The 27,952-nt window shown below is 36.9% G+C and overlaps 1 protein-coding gene across 5 annotated transcripts in view; it reads left to right on the top strand.

Moving 5' to 3' along the window:
• Nucleotides 1-27,952, top strand: part of UBN2 (ubinuclein 2) — an 87,349-nt gene that overhangs the window by 18,303 nt on the left and 41,094 nt on the right. For 4 of the 5 annotated variants that reach the window (XM_082633184.1, XM_082633183.1, XM_082633181.1 and 1 more), the window contains exons 3-8: nt 8,539-8,640; nt 13,574-13,711; nt 14,625-14,728; nt 16,748-17,237; nt 21,965-22,035; nt 25,630-25,759. In XM_082633184.1, the coding sequence (XP_082489310.1) occupies nt 8,539-8,640; nt 13,574-13,711; nt 14,625-14,728; nt 16,748-17,237; nt 21,965-22,035; nt 25,630-25,759 (1,035 nt within the window). The remainder of the gene's footprint in view (nt 1-8,538; nt 8,641-13,573; nt 13,712-14,624; nt 14,729-16,747; nt 17,238-21,964; nt 22,036-25,629; nt 25,760-27,952) is intronic. The other variant, XM_082633182.1, reaches the window with a different exon arrangement.

Below are 27,952 nucleotides of genomic sequence, written 5' to 3' on the forward strand. Positions count from 1 at the left end.
GCTTCCCAACAAGAGAAGCCACTGCAGTGAGAAGCCCGCGCACCACATTGAAGAGTAGCCCCCGCATGCCGCAACTAGAGAAAGCCCGTGTGCAGCAACGAAGACCCAACACAGCCATAAAAAATAAATAAATTAATAAATTAATTAATTAATTAAAAAAAAACCCCAAAACTTGGGCTGAGCAGTAAAGGGTGGGAGAATTCAGAGAGGAATAAGAGATTATTCCCAATAAGGAGGGAGCATGAGGAAAGATAAGCAAATGTGTTTGGGAGAAGTCAGAAAATCCTAAGAAAAAAGTTGGAAAGGTGGTTTGAGCCAACATATAGAAGGCATTTAATTACTGCCTTATTAAGGGTTTTGGATATATTTTGTAATAGGTAGGATGCTTCTGAAGCATTCTGAGCAAGGGAATCAGAAATATTAGATGATATTAGGCAGGATGAATTGAGGATCAACATGAGGAAGGAGAAGCTAATTAAGGCATTCATTACATTTAAGTGAAAAACAATGGCCAGGATTATAAGCAACAGCAGTTAGAATAGAGAGGAAGCTGTCGATGTGAATAATCATATGAACAAAGGTTTGCGGGGAGGGAGAGTTAAGTAGAAATAATAAGGGTTTTTAAAAATCATCATTATTGAAGTATAAATAAATATAGTTCATTCAAGTATATAATTTGGTGTATTTTGGTAAATATACATAGTCCTGTACCCACTACCACAATTATGATACAGAAAAATTTCATCACCCCAGAAAGTTCCCTTTTATCTCTCTACAGATAATCCTCTCCCCTCCAGCCCTGACTCCTGGCAACCTCTGATCTACTTCCTGTTTCTGTAGATTTTTGGGTTTTGTTTTTTCTTTTTCTAGAGTTTCCTATACATGGAATCTTATAGTCTTTTGTACATGGCTTCTTTCACTTATTATAAGGCTTTTGAAGTGCATCCATGTTTTTCATGTTATCAGTGGTTCCTTCCTTTTTATTGCTGCATAGTGTATGAATGTACCACAGTCTGTGTATCCACTTACTGGGTGATGGGCACTGGGTGGTTTCCAGTTTGTGGGTGCTAAGAGTAAAGCTGCTCTAATGTTGGAACACAAGTGTGTGTGTGAACATATGTCTTCATTTCTCTTGAGGAAATATTAAGAGAGGGATTGTTAGGTCATATGATAAGTGTGCGTTTAACTTTATAAGAAACTGCCAAATTGTTTTCCAAAGTGGGTATATCATTTTGCACCAGCATGTAGGAGAGTTTGAATTGTTCCACATCCTTGTTAATGCTTGCTGTCATCAACCTTTGTAATTTTAGTTAATAATGAAGTATTAAGGCAGAAAAATAGAGTTAATAAAATGGAAATGTGAAGTGGGGGAAGCTAATTTGGAGATGATTGACAGCAGGAACACTGGTTTGAGTTTTGATATTGAGTTTTATGTGTCTCCAAGTGGAAAAATGACCCCAGAAGTTCTATCACTTCTCCTACAGAACTTTAAATAGAATGATACTTTGGAGTCATATGGTCATGAGTTTGAAAATTGGCTCTGTTACTTTCTGTATGAGCTTAGACAAGTTATTTGTTTTTTCCAAGGTTTAGTTTTTCCCATTTGTTAAATGGGAAATAATATATGGTTGTACTTAGAATAGATGCTAATGCAAAGTTAATGCTCAGTGGATGGTGGCTATCATCATCATTATCATGATTGGTACTTAAATATAAGTTTTATGCCCCCAGTAACTTGTGACTTTCTTGCAAATCTCTGAATTTTTTTCTTTCCTAACTCATCTCCCCAACTGTGTTCATTCCCCACCACAGTGGCCAGAGTGATTTTGTTAAAGCACTAATCTTACCAGGTTACTTACCAGTTCCAGTACTTTCTGTGGCTTCCACAAGTGATTACTTCCACTCATCCTTGTCTGGGCATAAATATCTCAGGAAAGCCTTGATTAGGTTTTCTGTTAAAAAATCCAGTACCATCTATAATTCCCTTTTTACCATTTATTACTACTATAATTATTTAATCTTTCTCTTCTCTACAATACTATCAATATAAAATCCATGAAGACTGGCACTTGGTAGGTGCTCAGTTAATTTCTTGAGTAGATTACCTTCTTTTAACTTCCTTTAGGGCAGAGACTTCATATTTAAATCGATAAGTTCCTTCTGACATCTAACACAGCGTTCCCCAACCTTTCTGGCACCAGGGACTGCTGTTTTTCCACGGACACACGGGGGTGGGGTTGGTTCAGGTGGTAACGTGAGCGATGGGGAGCAGCAGATTAAATTTCACTTGCTCACCCACTGCTCATCTCCTTCTGTGTGGCCCGGTTCCTAACAGGCCGCTCCCTGTTACCGGTCCGTGGCCTGGAGGTTGGGGACCCCTGATCTAACATATTGCTTTCCTTTTTTTGTTTGTTTGTTTGTTTGTTTGTTTTTGTGGTATGCGGGCCTCTCACTGCTGTGGCCTCTCCCGTTGCGGAGCACAGGCTCCGGACGCGCAGGCTCAGCGGCCATGGCTTACGGGCCCAGCCGCTCCGCTGCATGTGGGATCCTCCCGGACCGGGGCACGAACCCACGTCCCCTGCATCGGCAGGCGGACTCTCAACCGCTGCGCCACCAGGGAAGCCCCTTTCCTTTTTTTTAAAATTAATTTTTATTGGAGTATAGTTGATTTACAATGTTGTGTTAGTTTCTGCTGTACAGCAAAATGAATCAGTTATACATATATTCACTCTTAATAAATTTATTTATTTATTTTTGGCTGCATTGGGTCTTTGTTGTCACTCTTTTAGATTCCGTTCCCATATAGGTCATTACAGAGTACTGAGTAGAGTTCCCTGTATTATACAGCAGGTTCTTATTAGTTATCTATTTTATACATAATAGTTTGTACATGTCAATCCCAGTCTCCCAATTTATCCCTCTCCTCTACTTTTCCCCCTTGATAACCGTAAGTTTGTTTCTACATCTGTGACTCTGTTTCTGTTCTGTACATAGGTTCATTTGTACCATTTTTTTAGATTCCAAATATAAGTGATATCATATGATATTTGTCTTTCTCTAACTTATTTCACTCAGCATGACACTCTCTAGGTACACCCGTATCACTGCAAATGGCATTATTTTGTTCTTTTTATGGCTGAGTAATATTCCATTGTATATATGTACCACATCTTCTTTATCCATTCCTCTGTCAGTGGACATTTAGGTTGCTTTCATGTCCTGGGTATTGTAAATAGTGCTGCAGTGAACATTGGGGTGCATGTATCTTTTCAGATTATGGTTTTCTCCGGATATATGCCCAGGAGTGGGATTGCTGGATCATATTGTAGCTCTATTTTTATTTTTTTAAGGAACCTCCATACTGTTCTCCATAGTGGCTCTAACAATTTACATTCCCACCAACAGTGTAGGAGGGTTCCCTTTTCTCCACACCCTCTCCAGCATTTATTGTTTGTAGATTTTTTGATGATGGCCATTCTGACTGGTGTGAAGTGATGCCTCATTGTAGTTTTAATTTGCATTTCTCTGATAATTAGTGATGTTGAGCATCTTTTCATGCGCCTCTTGGCCATCTGTATGTCTTCTTTGGAGAAATATTTAGATCTTCTGCCAATTTTTGGATTAGGTTGTTTGTTTTTTTGATATTGAGCTGCATGAGCTGTTTGTATATTTTGGAGATTAATCCTTCCTCAGTTGCTTCATTTGCAAATATTTTCTCCCATTCTGAGGGTTGTCATTTCATCTTGTTTGTGGTTTCTTTTGCTGTGCAAAAAAGCTTTTTTTTTTTTTTTTTTTTTTTTTTGCGGTACGCGGGCCTCTCACTGCTGTGGCCTCTCCCGTCGCGGAGCACAGGCTCCGGATGCGCAGGCTCAGCGGCCATGGCTCACGGGCCCAGCCGCTCCGCGGCATATGGGATCCTCCCGGACCGGGGCACGAACCCGTATCCCCTGCATTGGCAGGCGGACTCTCAACCACTGCGCCACCAGGGAGGCCCCAAAAAAGCTTTTAAGTTTAGTTAGGTCCCGTTTGTTTATTTTTGTTTTTATTTTCATTACTCTAGGAGGTGGATCAAAAAGTTTTTGCTGAGATTTATGTCAGAGAGTGTTCTGCCTATGTTTTCCTCTGAGAGTTTTATAGTATCCAGTCTTACGTTTGGGTCTTTAATCCATTTTGAGTTTATTTTTGTGTATTGTGTTAGAAAATGTTCTAATTTCATTCTTTTACATGTAGCTGTCCAGTTTTCCCACTACCACTTATTGAAAAGACTGTCTTTTCTCCATTCTGTATTCTTGCCTCCTTTGTCATAGATTAGGTGACCATAGGTGCATGGTTTTATCTCTGGACTTTCTATCCTGTTCCATTGATCTTTATTTCTGTTTTTGTGCCAGTACCATACTGTTTTTATGACTGCAGCTTTGTAGTATAGTCTGAAGTCAGGGAGCCTGATTCCTCCAGCTCTGTTTTTCTCAAGATTGCTTTGGCTTTTTGGGGCCTTTTGTGCTTCCATACAAATTGTAAAACTTTAGTTCTAATTTGATAAGGATTGTGTTGAATCTGTAGATTACACATATTGCTTTCTACAGCATACTTTTTTTTTTTTTTTTGGCTGGGTGTTAGTTGTGGCACGCAGGATCTTTTAGTTGCAGCATGCAGGCTCTTAGTTGTAGCATGCGGGATCTAGTTCCCTGACCAGGGATCAAACCCAGGCCCCCTGCATTAGGAGCATGGAGACTTAACCAACAGACCACCATAGAAGTCCCTATAGCATACATTTTTTTTTTTTTTTTTTTGCGGTACGTGGGCCTCTCACTGTTGTGGCCTCTCCCGCTACGGACCACAGGCTCTGGACGCGCAGGCTCAGCGGCCATGGCTCACGGGCCCAGCCGCTCCGTGGCATGTGGGATCTTCCCGGACTGGGGCACGAACCCATGTCCCCTGCATCGGCAGGCAGACTCTCAACCACTGTGCCACCAGGGAAGCCCGCTATAGCATACATTTTTAACAGATACTTTTGAATCTAAGTAGTAGTTCAAAATAAGCTATGTAACTTAGTGGAATTATTGAGTCAAATATGATGAAGAGTTTTAAAACTTATTTTAGTATATTTCCATTTTGGCATTAATACTTCATAGAAATTTTGGAAAACATAATAGAGACAAACGAAGAAAATGTAAGTGTATGGCAGAATTTCTTGGCAGATGCTTTCCAAGAGTTTTATTGGTATACTCTTAGCAGCAGTGTTTGAGCAGTCCTGTTTCTTCTCCATCTTGACAGAATTTTAAAAGTTTATAATTTGATAGATGAAATTGAATTCATTCTTGTATTCCTGTCATATCTATTTTAACTCCTATAACTTTAAATATATTTAATATGTGACAGGGCTAGTCCTCCTCATTAGTTTTTTTTTGTTTTTTTGTTTTTTTGGTTTTTTTTGTGGTACGCGGGTCTCTCACGCTGCGGAGCACAGGCTCCGGACGCGCAGGCTCAGCGGCCATGGCTCACGGGCCCAGCCGCTCCACGGCATGTGGGATCTTCCCGGACCGGGGCACGAACCCGTGTCCCCTGCATCGGCAGGCAGATTCTCAGCCACTGCGCCACCAGGGAAGCCCCCTCATTAGTTTTTGTCTGTGGATTTTTATATTATTAGAACTCTCTCTCTCTTTTTTGGGCGAAACATTCCCTCGCGTGTTTAACTGCTTGTGTGTTACTTTTTCTTGGTAGAATAACTTCTAACATAGAAATATCTTTTTCCTTTCCTTCTTATTCTCACTGAAATTCTGTAACCTAGTGTAAGAGTTCCAGCTTGCAGACCTAGCATATGGAAAAAATAAGGACACTATTTATGTGTTACATTTAAGCATATACATACGTTTTGTGTGTGTGTGTGCACGCATGTGTGTATGTGTGTGTAGGTATGTTTAAGTTGCCAGTTTGTGTCTCTTGAGAAGAATTGTTCTTATTCTGAGATTATGCCTTCAGTCGTCTTATTTAGCAAAATAAAAGGGTTGCCACCCTGTGTTGGTCTCCAAAGTTGTTCTTGGAACTTGTAAAATCTAAAAACATGAGAGCCATTACTTTATCTCACACCGAAATGACCCTCTTGGTGGTGATGGTATAGTAGAAGTTTTGTTCATTGAAAAACATACACTGGAGTCATAGTTATGGGGATTAGGTTTTTTAACATCAGTATGCAATACAAACATAGCATTTAGTCAGAATTACCTTTACAAATTAGAAAGTAAATGGTACCATGTTGGAGACTTTTCTCAGTAAGTCCATCATATTTGTTTTTTTCACATGAACACTGGAAAAGATCATTTCTTTACGTGGAAATAAGATGAAACAATTTGCTTTCATTTAAGAGCCATGTTGCACAAAACTCAGCCATCTTTCACCAATTAGAACCAGTGACACTTTGCATTGAGAGACATGCACTATGGAAATTGAAACCAAAGGAGAGTCATGTCTTGCAGATTTCACCAGTTTTTACATGCATTCATTTTTTTATTTTCTTGTATGTCTATGTGTATAAGTAAATCTAGGACATTAAAAAATATAATTTTAAGATTAGTGTGGATTTACAGAAAATTTGCAAAGAAAATACAAAGAGTTTCCATATAGTTCTCATCCACTTTCCCCTGTAACATCTTATATTTGTAGAGTAGATTTGTTACAACTAACAAACCAATGTTGGTACATTACTATTAATTAACGCAGCATTTTATTCAAATTTTACTATTTTTCCCCTAATGTCCTTTTTTAGTCCCCGGATCCCAACCAGTATACCAGATGACATTTAGTTATTATGTCTCCTTAGGCTTATCTAGACTGTGCCAGTTTTTCAGATTTTTGTTTTTGATAATCTTGACAGCTTTGAGGAATACTGGTCAGTTATTTGTAGAATGTCCCTCAGTTTAGTTTGGTGTTTTTCTTGTGGTTTAGTTTGTCATGATGTTTATCTCGTGGTTGGCCTACAGCTGAGGTTATAGGCTTTCGAGAGGAAGACCACAAAGGTAAAGTGCCATTTGTGTCTCATCATGTCAAGGGTAATGCTGTCAACATGACGTATCACTGTTGATGTTGACCTTGATCACCTGGTTGAGTAATGTTAGGTTTTTCACTGTAAAGTTACTTTGTCTCCTCCTTGTCATACTGTACTCTTTGGGAGCAAGTCCCTGGGTACAACTTAGGTTCAAGGTGTGAGGGGACTTAAATTCAACCTCCTGAAGGGAATTAATCTGCAGAAATCATTTGGAAATTCTTCTAACAGGTTTTTTGTTGTTGTTCTTTGTTTTATTTATTTATTTATTTTTAACATCTTTACTGGAGTATAACTGCTTTACAACGTTGTATTAGTTTCTGCTGTATAACAAAGTGAATCAGCTATACGTATACATATATCCCCATATCTTCTCCCTCTTGCGTCTCCCTCCCTATCCCACCCCTCTAGGTGGAAAGCACCAAGCTGATCTCCCTGTGCTATGCGGCTGCTTCCCACTAGCGATGTATTTTACATTTGGTAGTGTATATATGTCCATGCCACTCTCTCACTTTGTCCCAGCTTACCCTTCCCCCTCCCCGTGTCCTCAAGTCCGTTCTCTAGGTCTGTGTCTTTATTCCTGTCCTACCCCTAAGTTCTTCAGAACCATTTTTTTTTTTTAGATTCCATATATATGTGTTAGCATATGGTATTTGTTTTTCTCTTTCTGACTTACTTCACTCTGTATGACAGGCTCTCGGTCCATCCACCTCACTACAAATAGTTCAATTTCATTTCTTGTTATGGCTGAGTAATGCTCCGTTGTATATATGTGCCACATCTTCTTTATCCATTCATCTGTTGATGGACACTTAGGTTGCTTCCAGGTCCTGGCTATTGTAAATAGAGCTGCAGTGAACATTGTGGTACATGTCTCTTCTTCATTTATGGTTTTCTCAGGGTATATGCCCAGTAGTGGGATTGCTGGGTCATATGGTAGTTCTATTTTTAGTTTTTTAAGGAACCTCCATACTGTTCTCCATAGTGGCTGTATCAATTTACATTCCCACCAACAGTGCAAGAGGGTTCCCTTTTCTTCACACCCTCTCCAGCATTTATTATTTGTAGATTTTTTGATGATGGCCATTCTGACCGGTGTGAGGTGATAACTCATTGTAGTTTTGATTTGCATTTCTCTAATGACTAATGATGTTGAGCATCCTTTCATGTGTTTGTTGGCAATCTGTATATCTTCTTTGGAGAAATGTCTGTTTTGGTCTTCTGCCAATTTTTGGATTGGGTTGTTTGTTTTTTTTTTTGGTATTGAGCTGCATGAGCTGCTTGAATATTTTGGAGATTGATCCTTTGTCAGTTGCTTCATTTGCAAATATTTTCACCCATTCTGAAGATCGTCTTTTCGTCTTGTTTATGGTTTCCTTTGCTATGCAAAAGCTTTTAAGTTTCATTAGGTCCGATTTGTTTATTTTCTAACAGGTGTTTTTTAATTTTATGGAAACAGCATGAGTACTGAATCAGTCTAACATATCTGTTCTTCACAGGGTGGGAAGCCCCGTAAACACCGGAAGGATCGGCTACAAGATTTAATCGATATAGGCTTTGGCTATGATGAGACAGATCCATTTATTGATAATTCAGAGGCTGTGAGTAATGTATCTTTAATATAGCAGCAATTCTTTATTTGGATAGTAGAATTCAAGGAAAAACTAAATGTTTCAGCAAGTGTTTTTACTAACTAATCCTCTTTCAGTATACATCTAAATTGTTTCCAGTTTTATGTGCTTACAAATAGTTGAGCATCTGTATACGTTTCTCTTTGTGTACTTGAGTATGTATATAAGATAATTATAGAGTACAAATATATGTGTAGGGTAAATTTCTAGCAGTGGGATTTATTGATCAAAAGGTATTGACATCTTGAATTTTTATTGATATTCCCAAACTTGGGCAGGTATATTTTGAAATGACTTCCAGATAAGAGCCACGTGATCTTGAAGACTGGAGCTATTGGATTGAAGTTAATCTGGCAGATGTCTTTAAAATGTACTTAATATTTTTATTGCTGCCAAACCTTACTACAGTGGTGATAATTGAATGCCAGGTCTTATCACTGTCTGTTTTGATCAAGCCCTACAGCTTTTGCACTGGAATCCTCTTTCTCTTATAAAAGGAAGAGGAATTCAGGAGAGCATTTCAGGACTACAGCAGTCCATTGATCACACAGCAAATAAATAAAGGCATGTCTTGTTAGGTGGGTTGGTAAGGTATATGTTCTTACATTCTTCTCAGTGTAGTAGAGTAATCTAATCCCTGGATTTTATCCTCTGCAGTGTTCAGTGATTACTTAGGATATACAGAAAGTGACGCTAAGGTCGCTGTTATACTACCTACAAATTAGCACCTCTTTTTCCTCTTACTACAGTGCTTGGTTGTGTAGATGATGACAAGGCATATAGTGGTAGGAGAGTGATAGGAAGGACTTCCAGCATAAGGCGTATGGGATACCCTGTCATACCCCTGTGTTATTTTGGTGTCCTGATATAAACTGGTTTACAAGCCTAGAAATAAAATGTTGACAGTGCCTTTGGAGTAGAGAGGATTTCCTGTTACCAAAAATGTTGTCAGCCTTTTTGTAGGTTAGGGCATGGAATGTTTTCAACAGTCTTGACCTTGATTTGGCATTCAAGTCAAAAGTCCTAGATTCTAGACCTCACTTGGTTTCTAATTCACTGTGGACCAGGAGCAAGTCTTTTATTTTAGCATCACCCAGTTTTCTCTGTTATGACTGGCTTGCCCAGCAGAATTTGTGCTCTGAGACTCAAGATAATGACATGCTGAAAAGCATGATACAAGTATAAAGCATTGGTACTGGTGTTAACATTATATGTAAAGTAGATTTTTGAATTCTAAGTAACCCAAGAGGGAACTCAGCCATATATAAATGGCCAGTCCATGTACTCAGGCTTACATAAATAGAATTTTTAAAAAATTAATGAACTTGGGGCTTCCTGGTGATCCAGTGGTTAAGACTCTGCGCTCCCAATGCAGGGTGCCTGTATTCAATCCTTGATCAGGGAACTAGGGATCCCGCCTGCCGAACTAAAAAAAGAAAAGATCCCACATGCCACAACTAAGACCCTGCGCGGCCAAATAAATAAATATTTTTTAAAAATTAGTAAACTTAATTTTTTTAGAGCAGTTTTAGGTTCACAGCAAAATTGAGTGGAAGGTGCAGAAATTTCCTATATACTACCTGCCCTCACAACACAGCTTCCATTATCAGCGTTCCCCCACCAGAGTGGTATACTAGTTACAGTCGAAGAACCTACATTGACGCATCATCACCCAAAGTCCGTAGTTTACCTTAGGATTTACCCTTGGTGTTGTACATTCTGTGGGTTTTAACAAATGTGTAATGACATGTACCCACCATTATACTGTCATGCAGCATAGTTTCACAGCCCTAAAAAAATATGTGCTCTGCCTAGTCATCCCTCCCTAACACCCGCAGCCACTAATCTTTTTATTGTCTCCATAGTTTTGCCTTTTCCAGAATGTCATATAGTTGGAATCATATAGTATGTAGCCTTTCATAAATAGCATTTTTAATATTTTCCTTTGTAGCATTCCAAATATTTGAATAAAGTGTTTTTCAAACAGATTTTTATAACCCATAATTGGACCTGTGTATCAGTTTAGAGACTGTGGCCAGCATTTTTAAAGAGAATAAAATAGAACAGAATAGGAGCTGTTAACAGTAAACCACTGGTACATTATGTGATTTTTATTATGTGTGGTGTTTGTACTATGCACTGGCTTTTGATGTGTAGTATATTTTCCACTTGGGTTGTGGTGAAGAAAATTTGAAAGCCACTGCTCTAATAAATAAGGATAAATTTTATAAGTATAAGTTATATAAGTTATACAATTACTGACATTTATAGGACAAGTTAGGTCCCTGTTTTATATGAGGAAATTGAACTAAAGCACAGGTTGTTTATTGACTTGCAAAATAATTTTGTATCATTGTCCTTAATAGATTATTTGGTTCTCATTATAATTCAGTAATTCAGACATAAAACACTTAGGAGCCAACCAAATGATTCTCTGTTTTTTTTTTTGAATGATTGTATTGCCAGTTGGTCTTTTTTTTTTTTTTTTTGCTGTGCCACGCGCCTTGTGGCCTTGTGGGATCTTAGTTCCCCGACCAGGGATTGAACCTGGGCCCTCAGCAGTGAAAGCACAGAGTCCTAACCACTGGACCTCCAGGGAATTCCCACCAGTAGGCTTTCACTGTTCATATATTATTCGATAGAGAGTGATAATAATCTGGTTCTAATTAACTTTCAGAATTGTATACTACTTACTACTATAATATCTGAAAATAAATGCTTTTGAAGATTATTTTTAATCTAACACTTATGCTGCCAAATTTTTAAAAGACCAAAAGAAAATGTTTTTGTTATTGAGAAATAATAATAATACCAGACATGAGTAATGCTTTTATTTAGGTTATCTCTTTTAAATTTCACTAGAACTTTGTGAAGTAAGTAATATTGTTCCTGTTTTACAACCCTGAAGTATTGATGTTAAGTGATTTATTCTGGATCACAATAGCTAGTTGTTGGCAAAGGATCTAGTAAATCTGATTCTCAAGTTCAGTGATCCATTGCCTCTTAATACATTGTACTTAAAAGGCTAAATTATGCAGAAGTAGAAATATAATGTACATGTGAAACTTATGTAAGGTTATAAACCAGTATTACCTCAATAAAAACAAACAAACAAAAAACCCCAGAATATTTCCTGTACCTTACCAAAAAAGTGCTTGGCACATTTATAACTCACAGTGCAGTGGAGGCTGCATAATAATCCTTGCTCTGTCACTTATTGGTTGTGTCACTTGAGTGTGGTTGCCAGATTTAGCAAATAAAACTATAGTCTACCCAGTTAAATTTGGAAAAAAAAAACAAAGGCTAAATCAAATATGCATGAAGAGTTTGTTCTCCTGAAAAGTGTTCTGATAGGGAAAGCTCAGCAGAATACTGCAGAAGAAGACAGACATTGAACACATCCACATTGCCTGGTAACCTAGTGATGAGTGTGTTTTCCACATGAGATGCTGCTTGGTATAGTGGATGGGCTGGGAAACAGTTAGTGACTCTGTGATAAACTAATAAAAGTATTCTGGCAAGGTTCTTAACCTCTCTGAATTTGGTTTTCACTTATAAAATGGGAATATTTATTTTCCTTGCCTCAAAAGGGTATCAGGAGGATCAAGTGAAATAATTTATATGAAGAAGCATTGAAAATTATAAAGCAGTATACAAGTATATGTAAGCAAAAAGTACAGGTGTATTTATCTTATCAAAATTACACATTTTCAAAATAATTATTACAGAGCTTTTTCACTTTTAATCCTTTACTCCTCACATCACTCCTTTACTTGCAGATAGTACTGGGCCCTTTCTGAAGGTCTTGCCTGTAGGTCTTTGTACAGTAGTAGCCCCTCAAGTGGAGCAACAAGAAAGGAGTTCATTCCTTTTCTCTTTTTCTTTTTCTAACTTCATTCCTTTTTGATTCAATATGATTAAATTCTTTCTTTCTTTTTCCATTTTCCATGTAATTTAAAATGATACAGGTTAAAATCACAACTTTTGTACTTAGCCTTAATAGTTTTAGAGTAACTAATATGTTCTGTATATTTTTTGCCCATGGCAAAGAATTTTCCTTACACATATGACTTTCTTAAAGACTAATTATGTAATATGAAGAAAACCCTTAAACAGAGTTCTGGGGAACCCAGGTAGCAGGTATCTTGCTTTTGTTAGATAAGTAGTTCCTTTTTTTCTCTTCTGCCATGAACATCTTCATTTAGTTAAGACTGGCCTTCCATTTAATGATTGTTTTTTCTTCATCTTCATCAGGTGAGATAATGATAAACCTTAAAATCCAGGCTTAGAGGACATTCAGACTGATTTAGACAATTTGAGTCTCTTTTTCGAAGCAAAGTGCCTGGCTCATTATGGGCCCTCGGTGTGTGCTTACCGAACAGGGCAGTTCTTTTTCTACTTCCCTTTAAAACATATATATATATGCTATTTTCTTTTATATGTTTAAAAAATATTCCCTACTTAGAAGCTTAGAGCTAAGGCAGAAGAAATAACCTTTTATTTTTTATAATCTCTTTATGAATAAAATTATATACCAATATGGTAAGAAATGAAGTTCATTCGCTGCCTGGACATTCAGTCGTTTGTTTTAACTTGTTTCAATTTCTCATCAGAATCATTTGTCATTAAGAATAGCGGTGATCCTTACATTTTTCTCAGCAGATGATATGTTTAGAATCTGCTTCAGTATTCCAGAAGTTCATTTCTTAAATATTGAATGATCAGAGCTCATTTCTATTCCAGATAGTAACTTTTTCTTTATTTATTCTAACAAACATCCTCATTGCAGCTAGTTTTGCAGTTAAGATTTAAGGAAGATTCTGACATGGTGATTGAATTTCTTTGACATATTTATAGAATTAAAGATAATAAGATATATCTGAAGCCTTTTTTTTAAATCTAGTATGACGAATTAGTTCCTGCTTCTCTAACAACAAAATATGGAGGCTTTTATATCAACACTGGCACTCTCCAGTTTCGCCAAGCTTCAGATACTGAAGAAGAAGAAATTACAGACAACCAAAAGCACAAGCCACCCAAAGTGAGTTTATCCAACATTGCAACAGTAATGAGAGCATTCAATTAAAAGGATATATTTTTTGATTTTTACTTGTACTCTACAGCTGTGAATATAAGGAAAAGTAAAATGCTAACCATTGTTTAATGAATTTATAGTTAATTACATGCTTTAAAGTAAAATTATGTAGATACGGGGAAATTTATTTTTATATCATAAAATTCTATTATAATTCTAATATAATTCTAATACTTTCTTTTAAAACTTCTCTCTCCATATCTAGTCTGATAATCTGTTTCTGGATAAGGTTGAGGTTCTAGGATACGTTAAGACTTCATATGGAAATGACTGTTAATAGCTGTTACTTTTCCCAAGATGTAAAGCAAATTTTATAGAATATATATATTGTATTTGGAAAATTAATAGAATGTCCTTAGATAAGCGTTCCTTGAAGTGTGAGCCAAAGACATATTTGTACCAGAATCACCAAAATGTTTGTTAAAAATGCAGATTAGGGCTTCCCTGGTGGCACAGTGGTTGAGAATCTGCCTGCTGATGCAGGGGACACGGGTTCGTGCCCCTGTCCGGGAAGATCCCACATGCCGCGGAGCGGCTGGGCCCGTGAGCCATGGCCGCTGGGCCTGCGCATCCGGAGCCTGTGCTCCGCAACGGGAGAGGCCACAACAGTTAGAGGCCCGCGTACCGCAAAAAAAAAAAAAAAAAAAAAAAATTCAGATTAAAAGGCTCTACCAAACCTTTAACTGAACCAAAACCAGGGGTGGGAGTTCTCATGGACCCAGAGAATCTGCATGTTTAACAAGCAATTCTTACGTGCCCTGAAACTTGAGAAAAACCACTTGCCCTGGATACTGGATTGGTAACATCAGAGAGTAAAGCAGTAATACTTAGGTAAGTTACGCATTTAATCATTTTGTAGATTCCCAAAATGAAAGAAGATGATATTGAGATGAAGAAGCGGAAGCGGAAAGAGGAAGGGGAAAAGGAGAAGAAGCCAAGGAAAAAAGTACCGAAACAACTGGGGTATGTGAAATTAGACATAATGAGGGAACCAGTGTTGTAGCATGACAGACGCTCCTTTTAGAAAGATATATTTAGCATTAATTAGTTCAGGTGAGCTGGGTCTAATTTAATACAGTATTTATAAATGTCAGTGACCTATTAACTTATATTTTAATAATATTTTATTTATTAATAAGTAGAAGTCATCTTAGAGATTAAGGTGTTTTAGATCAGATTTACAAATTTGTTAAGTATTTTGCTCATTACAACATTTTATCAACAGGAACCAGTTTGAAAAGATGGAACAAACATTGAACATGTTATTTTAATTTTCTTGTACTAAAACTGAGCTTAGATGCTTGGGGATTGACAATTGGCGGTAGTCTTTGTATAAACGATTTATGGTCATTTTAATATTTTTTAAAAGTCATTTTATTTAGCTATTCTTAATGCTTGTGACTTTAGGTAATGATATGGCCTCTAAAAAACCAAGTAGAATTTCTCAAAAGCCTTATTAAGTCATAAGAGGGAATTCCCTGGCGGTCCAGTGGTTAGGACTCAGCACTTTCACTGCCGAGGCCTGGGTGAAATTCCTGATCCCTGGTGGAGAACCAAGATCCTGCAAGCCGCGAGGCACAACCACGAAAAGAAAGAAAGAAACAGAAAAGAAAAGAAAAAAGTCATAAGAATAAATGTTTGTACCTTGCAGTCATAAAGCTACCATTTGTCTCTACTTCTCTATGGCTTTTTTTGTAGAGTCAAGGGACAAAAACTTGTGAGAGGCTGGATTTTCCTCCCCTCCTTAGCAGAGAAGGTACATCTGAATTTGGGGCTGTCAGTATCCCCAGAGTTGATGTAGGGAGGTATTTATCCCCTCCTAAACATGAGATTATAGTGATCCCTGAGTCATTAAGAAATTATTAAGAAAAAAAAATTACTACTGGTTGTTTTAAATGTTCATTATTTACAAGTAAACTTCATGAACAAAAACTGTAAGTAATGCCTTTTATTGAATTTATCATTTTCTCAAATTTGTAAACTGATTTCATTCAGCAAATATTTACTAAGTTCTTACTGTGTACCAGACACTGTCTGGGTTTTGGATATATAACAGTAAATGAAACACTGGCCTACCTGTAAGGCACTAATAATCTTTTAGATTCTGTAGTGCATGTAGAAGCATATAAGCCATAAAATTTAGAAAAGATTTTTTAGAGAAGGTGATAGCTAAACTGAGACCACCCTTTCCTCTTAGGCCCTATAGGGAGAAAGTTGTCATTGAAAATTACACGTATCTATCCGAAAGCCTCAGAATGCTGTTCCTATAATGGAAAGTGAAAAATGATCAGAAGGTAGTAGCAGATAGAATAGGGTCTGGATAGAAGACATGGTGATGAATGAAGGCTCACAGATTGACACAGACATTTTGCATTTCTTTGGCAATTTGTAGCACAAACCACCTGGGGTACCAGTTTGAGGGTGTATTATGTAGGTTTCTCTGGTTGTAATCAACTCTGTTTTCAGCAAAAGTGCATTTCTTTACTTCGTTAATTTTTTAGGTGCCTACTTTATAGATGTGCTAAAGAATGAACATTCCAAACAGAGTAGTAAGTTTAACTTCGTATACTTTCATTTCCTTTTATTTTTTTTATTTTGGCCATGCCGAGGGGCTTGTGGGATCTTAGATACACGACCAGGGATTGAACCTGCGTTCTTGGCACTGAAAGTAAGGAGTCCTAACCAGTGGACCGCCAGGGAATTCCCTAACTTCGTATACTTAATAAACCAGAGCTCTATTCAGTTTTGTTTATTTCTGTTGACATTATTTCATTTTCTTCACTCTAACGGCCATTCACCTATCTGCCTTTCATAAGTGACAATCCAGATGATGATGAAGATGCCATTGTAAAAGTGTAATTTAATAACAAATTTGCTTCCTCACCTATCAAATGATTATTTTAATTCTGTGCCTGCTTATTTACTTGGGGTTTTAACCTTTAAAATCATACATAGCCTAACTGATCACTTTTTTCTTCACAGAGTTGTGGCTCTAAATTCACACAAATCTGAAAAAAAGAAGAAACGTTATAAAGATTCTCTTTCTCTAGCTGCCATGATAAGAAAATTTCAAAAAGAGAAGGATGCATTAAGGAAGGAGTCTAACCCTAAAGTCCCAGTGAACTTCTCAACCTCCTCTCTGCATAAAACCCCCTCTGCTGCTGTGGCATTGGGAAATGATGTCTCGGACTTAAATCTGAATAGTGCTGATCCGGACCTCCCCATTTTTGTTAGCACAAATGAACATGAACTATTTCAGGAAGCTGAAAATGCCCTAGAGATGCTAGATGATTTCGACTTTGACAGATTACTGGATGCTGCTTCTAATGGTAGCCCCCTCTCTGAGTCAGGAGGAGAGAATGGAAACACCACCCAGCCAACCTATGCCTCTCAAGTTATGCCCAAGGTGGTACCTACACTCCCAGAGGGTCTGCCTGTCCTTCTTGAAAAACGTATCGAAGACCTCCGTGTAGTAAGTGTGGTAATTTTCTTGTGTTTGCTGCACAAACATAACAATAATTACTTTCAGGCAAAAATAATAACCTATAATCCTAACTACTTATAAGTAACTTTATTTTCTATATTTCCTTTTAAGCATTGGCTCTATGCATAGCCTTTTTCTTTTAAATATAGTTATAACATGGATAAAAGTTGGTTGTTTTATTATCTCACTTCACTTTATAAATATTTTTCTGCATAGATTTCATAAATACATACATAGTCATGTAAAGAAAATAGAAGAAAGGTAGGAACAAATAGTAACAATGCAGAAGTGTACTTGAACTTGGTCCCAGCTATGTTGACAGCTAGTTATTTTACAATCGATTTTACCAGCTAGTCCTTACCAGCTAATCAGCAGCTTTAGTAAGCATACATTGTGTTCTCACTAGACAAACTTTTAAGAGTTGAGATTTTAGCATTTCACAGTAGATTCCTCTCCCGATTGACTTGGGTACATAATCTTTATTTAACTAGCTGCAAATCCAGGTATGTCAGTATACTTCTCCCTTTAATCTCAGGGAAATATAATTTTGATTTAAAATGTTTCAAACCTTGCTTAAAATGCCCTTTTTTATTACTTTAGCATGTTTGTTTGAACCCATGCCATGTTTTAGTCCTCTTTTTTTCTTTTCCTGATTACAGAAGTCGTACACTCAATATAAATTTTTTTTTTTTTTTTTTTTTTTGGCTGCACTGGGTCTTCCTTGTGGCTCTTGGGCTTGTGTAGTTGCGGTGTGGGCTTAGTGGCCCGAAGGCATGTGGGATCTTGGTTCCCTGACTAGAGATCGAACCCTCATCCCCTGCATTGGAAGGCAGATTCTTAACCACTGGACCACCAGGGAAGTCCGTAAATTGTATTTTATACTTAGGGAAAGATGCCCCATAATCAGACATTCCCCACCCCCAGCAGGGATAACCACTATTAAACTACTTATTTTTCTGGGTTTTAATCCATGCATTTGCCAATATGTTGTTATTAAAAATAATTGTTAGTCGAAGTATAATGTATGGACTATTCTACAACTTGTTTCTTTCTTCTAGGGTTATAGTAAATCACATTTTAAATTTATTAATCTCTATGTTGTATTTATTTCTCTTAACTTTTTCTGAATTTTAAATATCTGATTAGGGAAGCGAGAGATTTATCTAATTTTTCCAACAGCTGACTAATGGATTCTGTTTATCAGTTCTATTCATTTTTCTGGTTTTGTTCTTTAGCATTTCTTCTGAGGTTGTGGCTTATTAAATTCTCTTACATTTTTACTTATTTTAAGGTACTTTATTTATTAGTTCAGGACTTAGAGAGTTGTGCTCAAGTATCTCATTGCCAGTGTTTTTTAGGTTATAACTTGTATTTACCATAGTTTTTGCTCTGTTTTTTTCTTTTTACTTTTTTTGGTAAGATTTTCACTGTCATTTATTTCTAAGTATCTTTTATTTTATTCATGAGCTATTTTTATTTTATTTATTTAATTTTTTTTTGGCTGCACTGGGTCTTCGTTGCTGCACGTGGGCTTTCTCTAGTTGTGGCGAGTGGGGTCTACTCTTCATTGTAGTGCGTGGGCTTCTTGTTGCAATGGCTTCTCTTTGTTGCAGAGCACAGGCTCTAGGCACGTGGGCTTCAGTAGTTGTGGCACGCAGGTTTCAGTAGTTGTGGCGCATGGGCTTAGTTGCTTCGTGGCATGAGGGATCTTCCCGGACCAGGGCTTGAACCCGTGTCCCCTGCACTGGCAGGTGGATTCTTAACCACTGTGCCACCAGGGAAGTCCTCTGCTTTGTTTATTTCTATGCTGTATTGTTTGTTGGCCCATAAAATTCTTGATGGCTAGATCTCTGTTGTGATATTTATCATTTGAAGGTGACCCTTTCTGTGCTATTAATGCTTTTCACCTTGAATTCAGTTTTGTCTGATATTACTGTAGACTCCTTTCTCTTTATTTTTGCATGGTATAGCTTTTCCCATCATTTACCTTCATTTTAGCTCTTTTTTTTTTTGAATTCTTTATTTTTTGACTTACTTTAGCTCTTTCTCTTATAGACAGCATGTAAATGGAAATTTGTTTATCATCCTCATCTGAGTCTTTTTAAAGATTTTCTCTTTAAGATTTTCTCTTACCTACTGCTGTTATAATGATAATGATATAATTCATCTTTATTCTGTCATTTTCTTTTATATTCTGTTCTATTGTTCCCTCCCCCTCCTTTGTTTTTCATTCTTTTGCTATTTTCTGTGCTTATTTTTTGAAAAGTGTACAATCATTTTATTAATCAAATAGGTTTTTTATTTACTATTCTTAACCACTTTATGTATGAAGTGTGGGTATTATTTCCTTTTTATGGTTAACAAACTTAAGTGGAGGTAGGTTAAATAGCTTGGTCAGTCCACACAACTAGTAAGTGGTGGAGCCCGAATTTAAACAGGGGTTCACCTGACTCAATAGTACATGCTTTTTGCTATCCCATGTTGCCGCTAAAATCTTTAGTTTCCTTTATGTTTTAAATAAAAAGTGCTAGGGATGTAATCCAGGTTTTTCAATATATAATTAATAATAACAGCTATTATTTATTTAGCAAAAACCTATACCTTGTATTGAGTGCAGTGCTCCTGGGACCCACAGCTTCACAAGACATCATTTATTGTTCAGGAGACAGTGAGTGCCCTGACTGGGCTTAGAATACTGTATATACTATGTAGTCTAATCCTCCAACAATTATGTGAGGTAGGTAGTATTCTTCCATTTAATAGATGAGGAAACTAAGGTTCAGAAAGGTTAAAGGAATTTCCCAAGGCCACATAATTTTTAAATGGGTGAGGCTTGATGCAAAGTCAGGATTTAAAGGCAGGACCATCATGCTTTATAACTTGCAGTCCGTCCACTGTGTTGTATGCCATTCATATTCACTTAATAAACAGAATTGATTAGTAATGAGTGTGTTTCAATCTTGTAAGGTGCTCTTATATCTCATGTACTAAAAACTCTTTCTGTAGTAGCCATGGCTAGGGTTAGAACAGCTACTTCCTAACCTCTTAGTAGGAAATTATCAATAAGAAGATTCATTTCACTTATTAGTATCTATGAATTCTCTGTATTTTTTTCTTTGAAATAGGAGATGGTATTTTTTCTTCAGGAGATGAGTATTCATTATTGCCCAAAATGCTCATATCTGTCTGACAAGGACTTTCTTCTTGTTGCTCTTTTCTCACTTTGTAACATATCTTCCACTGTTCAGCCTCTTGACTTCTTTTGTTCTCCTTCTTGAAGTTTAGTTTCCATTCTGGCTTTCTTCCTATATTTCTTCTCCCTACACATACCCAGTCTTCATCCTTTCTAAGAAGCACTGAGGCACATCTCAGAAATTGTCCTCTTCTATTTACAGAATGTGATGTTGTCAAACAGTGTAAAATTATCAATTTACTGACTGACAGAGTCAGCATGTGGCTTGCTCAGATTATTGGATGAGGCCTCTCGATGTTTTACATCTTGGGCATCTCAAGATAAACTATCTTTTGTGATTTCCCCAGTAAATTTTGCTTATGGTACAGTGTATTGGTTTGCATACTCTTTGTTTCTGGTAAACTGGCTAAGGTGACAAACACAGTGATGAAAATATTCTTATCCTCATTGAATTAATTGTTGCTTATCCCTTGATAATGACTGTGGCTAATTTTTTCATTGTTAGTAATTAGGTAGAACCCAGACTGGCTGTAGTAAGCTGAGTATCTTTGTACAGGGTGACAGTGTTGTACAGTTGAAGTCAGAAAGCTTCTGGTCTGAGTCCTGGATTCACCACTTACTAGCAGTGTGATTTGGGGGCATATCATGTAACTTCTGTAAGATTTAGCTTCCTTGTTTGTGAAATGGGAGCTATAATACCAATGTCACTGGCTGTTATGAAGGTTAAACCTGGTAATGAGTATAATATATAGAATATCGGACACATAGTTGGGCAGTATTGTCTTGTAGAAAATGAGACATCTGCTTTCTGTTATCTTGGAGATCACAGCAAGAATTGATAAACAGACTTTACAGATAGATACTCAAAATACACAAGACACCCATAGCACTAAAAAGTCTTATATGTGTAACTTAAAAAAAAATTATTTATTTATTTTATTTATTTTTGGCTGCGTTGGGTCTTTGTTGCTGCACACGGGCTTTCTCTAGTTGCTGCAAGCGGGGGCTACTCTTCGTTGCAGTGCGCAGGCTTCTTATTGCGGTGACGTCTCTTGTTGCGGAGCATGGGCTCTAGGCACGTGGGCTTCAGTAGTTGTGGCCCTCGGGCTCAGTAGTTGTGGCTCACGGGCTCTAGAGTGCAGGCTTGGTAGTTGTTGGCGCACGGGCTTAGTTGCTCCACGGATCAGGGATCTTCCTGGACCAGGGCTCAAACCCATGTCCCCTGCATTGGCAGGCGGATTCTTAACTACTGCGCCATCAGGGAAGCCCCTGTGTAACTTTCTAAATTTAGGAAAATTCAGAAAAATGAAATACAGACATAACAGGAAAGAATGTTATGTATGCTAAATTTTGTTTCAGCACTGTTTAATTGCCTGCTCATGCCAGGTAATAAGCTGGGATACAAAGTGAAGTTAATCATAGCCCCACCCTCAAGGAACTTATTCTAAGTAAATAGATATGGAAGCATATAATGTGTAATGTATTTATTGAGAGTTATATTGACAATCTTGTGTTTCTCTAGGCTGCCAAACTTTTTGATGAAGAAGGAAGGAAAAAATTCTTTACACAGGATATGAATAATATTCTTCTGGAGTAAGTAATTTTCTTCTTTGATTAAGAAACCCTGAAAATTATTTAAACCTTAAGAAGTCATTAAAAAATATAGTAGGCCTTTGAGGTACAGATGCTGAGTGGTTAGCTAGTCTCATGCATTAGCTCTTCCCTTTTGGCCTCACAGCATGTGTGATTAACATTTGTTTCTTAGCAAAACGATGCTTCTACATACATTGGTTCTCCAGGACCCCTTACGATAATCAAAGCTTCCAATGTTATAACTGCCAGAGCAAGTGACTGCTGTATGGGTTGAATATTATCCTAGATTTAAATGCATTCTTTGTCACGTTATATGAAAATATCTTTCTGGGACAGTTCTGATTGTTTGTATTAAATTTGGTGTACTTTCCTTCTACTTTGATTCAGACGTGGGGAAAATAATTCCATTAGTATCCAGTGAGGTTTATTATAATTCATACAGACATTTATAGCCAAATGGAAAGTGTGGTTTAATGAAGAATCATTTTTGTGGGGCAGGACGGAGGCAGTGTAGAGAAGACAGATGTTAGATTGGAAAGGAAAGGGTGAAAGCTGGTTTATGATATCAATTGTATTTAAATCAGTGATAATTTTCACCCTTAGCTAGAGGTTAACATTAATGAAGTTGCACGTTCTAAGACTATGGTCAGATAAGCTGTACTTATAAACCTGTTGGCTTATAAATTTTGACCATGGTTCCAGAAATTGAGTGTATAATTGGCTACAAGCAGAAATGGGCAAAAAGGAAGTGGTCCTGGGAAAAGCAGCAAATTCCTCTCTGATGAAAATAATGTATGCCTACTTTTGGTGGTTCAGTAGCATCATATACAAAGAAACAAGGCAGTGTTTCCAATACTACGATTCCTGTCTTTTAAATATATAATGGAGATAGTTTCTCATGAGATATAAAGGATGGATTAGCTTATTGGTTTTGATAACTATTTTAATTAATGCAGTCTCTCATTCTCCTGAAGTACTTAAAAAATCATTTTGGTCTCCATGGACTCATAAAACACATAACCTAGTATGCTAGTAGCATGGAGACAGAGGAATTTCTTGTTCCTATTCTTTATTTTAGCCAGGGGTTTTCAGATTGGTTCTGTCTGCCTGCAGGTGCTTCCTGTCTGTTCCACCTCCTTTTACCTAGCTCCCTTTTAAACCTTAGATTCAATAAACAGTGTAACCATTACTCATCAGAGCTGTCCCAGATTCCAAAATCTGGGATCTGACTAGCTCCTTTTTTTTTTTTTTTTTTTAACCTAAGAGCCCTAAGTTTTCTAGATCAGGTCTTTTTCCTGCGACTGAGACAGTCCTTTTTTATTTTACTATTCTGTAAGGGGACAACTCTTTCTCTTCTGAGAGAATCAAAAAATCATCCATGGGATATGACATCTCAAAGAAGCATCTCTGTTAATTCCTGCCATGTCTGTCTTAAAACAAGTCTTCTAGTTTTCTTGGAGCCCATCTGCTTTTTATTTCTGAGAGTGTGCCTCTAATTCTACAAGCCCTAGTGTTCAGAGTTGAATTTTTTCCCTTTTAGTGACTTTCTTATGCCCCCTTGTCTTCTTTTTCCACTTTCCTGAATAGACATCCCTTATTTCTCTGGACTGAGTTGATTGTCTAAGGGCATATAAGACATGATTATTTGGGGTAGTAATTCCCATGAATTTATTCAGGTATATTTTATTGTCCCCATATACTAAAACATTAGAATTCTTAGAAAAAAATATTAAAGTATATGTGTGAGGGATGTGTACTTAAACTGCTCTCAGATATGAATTTGTATATATTTGGGATAGACCAGTACAGTCAGTAACCTCTAGGGTTAATACATTTCTCTAATTTTTACCTAATATTATGGGCTTAGGAGCAGGGAGTCAGCACTTCCTGTTTCTGAGTTAACCCCTGTTTGGAAACTACTAATTTTTATAAGTAGGTCATTGAGTCAGTCTGTTCTTACTTGGAATCTCTTACTACTTGGAGTTTCTATTTTATTTTCAGCTTCAACTAAGCTTTTATAATGGGTCAAGCCTAGAATGCCTCCTACCCAGAGTCTTGACTTTTAATAAAGATCTAACCACAATATTTAACCAAGTGTTTGTACACAGAACTCATGACCAGAGTGATTGTCTCCCATATGAACCTCTGATTTGACCCTCTGGCTCTAATAGGCCTTAAACTTCTTTTTATTTATTCTTTTGTTGTATTTGGCTTCTCTAATACCAAGAATTTTCAACTGTCAATTCTAAGGAGTATAGTTTTCCACATTTCATTGTTTCTGAAATTGCAGTGTATATTATAAGTGTTGGATACATTTGATCTGGCAGGGTTTCTTTCCTTCCCCAAAAGCTGTTAATTGAATCTTTGGATGCACCTTATATTTGTGAAAATATTTACGTCTGTTTGCACCTTCTTCTATAGTAAAACATGATGATTTGGACATAGTTTGTTGCCAAGGGCCCCAGTTTGGTCTTGACCTTCAAATTCACATCTGTTCTCATCTTTCTACAGTAGCAACTGCCAGATATACTGTCTTCCATCTGGAAGAAACCTCAATTGTTTATCAGTAGGCTTGTCCTGCTGAGAATATGGTGGCTATTACAAACTGTTCTTTTTTTTTTTTTTTTTTTGAAGTAACTGTTTGGTTAAATACCCTTTTAGCAGGAACTGGAGAACTGGAATAAATTGAACAAACTATTAAATACCTAGTTCAGTGGAGGCACAATAAGGAAAACAAAGAAGGATAAAACAGTCTGTGTGTGTAGCCAGGAGGGCTTTACCTCTTCTGAATCTGTAATTTTTTCAAACACCTTTAAGGAAAAAATACTCTGAATTCACTGAAACTGTGTCTCTAGTATAGCAGTTGCAGGGTGGTGAGGGGAAGTATGATGTCTCTTTGAGGAAGTGAGCTTTTGGTTAATAATGGAATTCCTGTGCTTTACCCAAAAATGTAGACTTTGCCCCTGTCATCAAGAAATTATTTGGGCGGGGTGGGGAATAAATTAGGAGTTTAGGTTTTTTGTGGGTTTTTTTGGCTGCATCGTGCAGCTTGTGGGATCTTAGTTCCCCGACCAAGGATCGAACCCATGCCCCCTGCAGTGGAAGCGTGGAGTCCTAACCACTGGACCACCAGGGAATTCCCAGGAGTTTAGGATACACACTACTATATATAAAATAGATAAACAACAAGGACCTACTATATAGCACAGGGGACTATATTAAATATCTCATAATAACCTATAATGGAAAAGAATATGAAAAAGTATTTATATGTATATATATAACTGAAACACTTTCCTGTATATGTGAAACTAACACAGTATTGTAAATCAAGTATACCTCAATAAAAAAAAAAAGAAAGCAAAAAACATTATTTGCCATCTTGTTGGGGTTGTAAATTCTACTCTTAAACTAGATTCATTGAAATTTTTTATAGCATTACGATTTATGGGTTTTTTTTTTTCCCTGAAAATTACTGTCTAGGAAATCATGGAAAGGTAAAAGGAGGAAAGAATCACTGCCTCTGCCTCCTTGCTTGTTTGTTACTACCTAAAAGAAATTCTGTACTACTTATTTGTTGTTGTTTTTGGTCAGCATTGAGTTACAGCTGCAGGAACTAGGCCCTGTCATTCGTAGCGGTGTCTACTCCCACCTTGAAGCTTTTGTGCCATGCAATAAAGAAACACTGGTAAAACGTCTAAAGAAGTTACATCTCAATGTCCAGGTAAGAGGAGGAACAATAATACCTGCATCTGGGGTTTTATAACCTGAAAGGAGACTGATTTCTGTTTGCTGCTTTTGCATACTAATTGCTTTATAGTTGTATTGTACATGTTTAGTAACCATAGGATGTTCTTTAGTAACCATAGCATGTTGGATCCCCTGGGAAAAAATTGCTTTTCATCAATTGAGAGGTTTAGATGAGACATAATGTTTTCTAATGCTTCGTGGACTAGGTAAATTAACCTCAGTTCCACAACTGACACAACTTTGCCCTCAACAAATAATCTGACATACGTATAATTCAATTTTCTTATTCCTGAAGTGGACCTATACAGATATGCTCACACTGACATGAAGACCAATGGAAAGAATCACAGGGTTGCTTGTAAACTTAAAGATTACTTAAAGATTATCTAGTGTAATCAATCATTCATGTTTTGCTAGATTCTTCTCGACTGCAGTGCCTCTAAGTAATTGTGCAAGTTTGCATGCTTCCAGTGATCAGAAACTTATTTCATTACAATATCAGGAAGTTCTTGCATATGTTGAGTCAAATCCAAGTGCTTTCCATCCCGTTGGTCCTAATTCTCCTTTTGCGTTTATTCACAAATTATGTCCCCTTCTTTACTTCATGTAAAATGGGCTTCAGTACCTTCACTGTCCTGATTACTCTTCCTTTAATGCCTTTAATGATTTGACTATGTATTTTTAAAATATTTACAACTTGCAAGTTATAGAAAAAATAACTTGGATGCAGTTTAAGATAAAAAAAGAACACTTTGTTTCTATGAATAAAGGTATTTCCTGGAATTAAGGGCAAGAATGCAACCAGGAAGGAATGGGAACTGATAATCTGAATTAACTCTGTTTCTCTTTACCTCTCTCGCCCTATTTCACTTTTATCCTTTTATGTGCATCTGCAGATAAGTTTTCTTTATTTCCAAGGTTTTATATTACAGAAAAGCTACACACAGAGATTGACTGTAGATTTCTCATCCCAATCCATATTCTTGGGGTGAAAACTCTGGTTGTATTATTTGAGTCAGTCTAAACTTTTCTGGTCGGGGGGTTAGAGTCACAAAGCACAGCATGGTACAAATAGGGGACTGAGTGTGGTGCTCTGGATCACTGCAGTGGGTGTGATCTGACAGGCATAGAATTCTTTGCTCTAGGTGCTGTACTTCTATTAATAAAATAGTTCTTTTGAGTTGAGAAACTGTAGTTCTTTCTCACTTCAAAGCAGGTTAATGAACAAATGAAATTTATTTGAGATCTCAGATTTTGTGCCTATGCCTAGACATTGACTATGGAATGTTGGCTATGGAAGAGAGACATTTATCTAACCCTTACATTTCTTTATATGGTATAGTCATGTACCTTTGTATCCCTAAACATTATACTGTTTGGTTTGACATGTTTTTGAGCTTCATATAAATGGAGTAATAGTGTCTGTTTTCTTATGCAGCTTGCTTTTTTACGCTCACCGTTATGCATCTCAGATTTATCTGTCTTTACACGTAGGGGAACTCCATTTTTACTGCTGTGTGTACAGTGTTCCATTGTATGAATATATCTCAGTGATTTATTTTACTGTTGATGTATGTTTGGATTGTTCCCAGGCGGATAGTCTCAGCTATGTAATTCTTAAGATGAGATCACCCAGAAACCATGATACTGGATCTTCCAGTTTTTAAAATGGGATTTTATAGCAGACACTGTCATATGTGCAGTAATATTTATTAATTGATATGCGTGAAATAAGTAAAATGCTTGTTAGTAATATTTGTATTTTGTTTTTATTAATAAAATTGTTATTAATAAAATAAAATGTTTTAATTTGTAAAACACACCTGCCATAACATGATGATTGCGTTCCTAAAAATCTTCTCCTTACCCAAAATCACATTTTAAACACAGTTGTGTCAGTAAGAAAAGCAAAGTCTAATATTTCTGCACCTATGACAGTAATAAGAGTATGTTCTAAATAGCTACATATATATTTTGTTACTTGCAAGATGAAATAAATAAATTGATTAAAGCTGTCAGATACAAACCTACTTTTCTTTTTGCCCTGAACCGACATGAATAAGAGTCTCCCATTTTCCTCTTTCACTTTGGCCTTGACCTTACATTTTTGCTTACAACTTAAGTCACAGTTACTAACAATACACAAGAAAACAGGATGCCAACATTC

Source organism: Mesoplodon mirus, assembly GCF_964341445.2.
Source record: "Mesoplodon mirus genome assembly, chromosome: 9".
NCBI lineage: Eukaryota > Metazoa > Chordata > Mammalia > Artiodactyla > Ziphiidae > Mesoplodon > Mesoplodon mirus.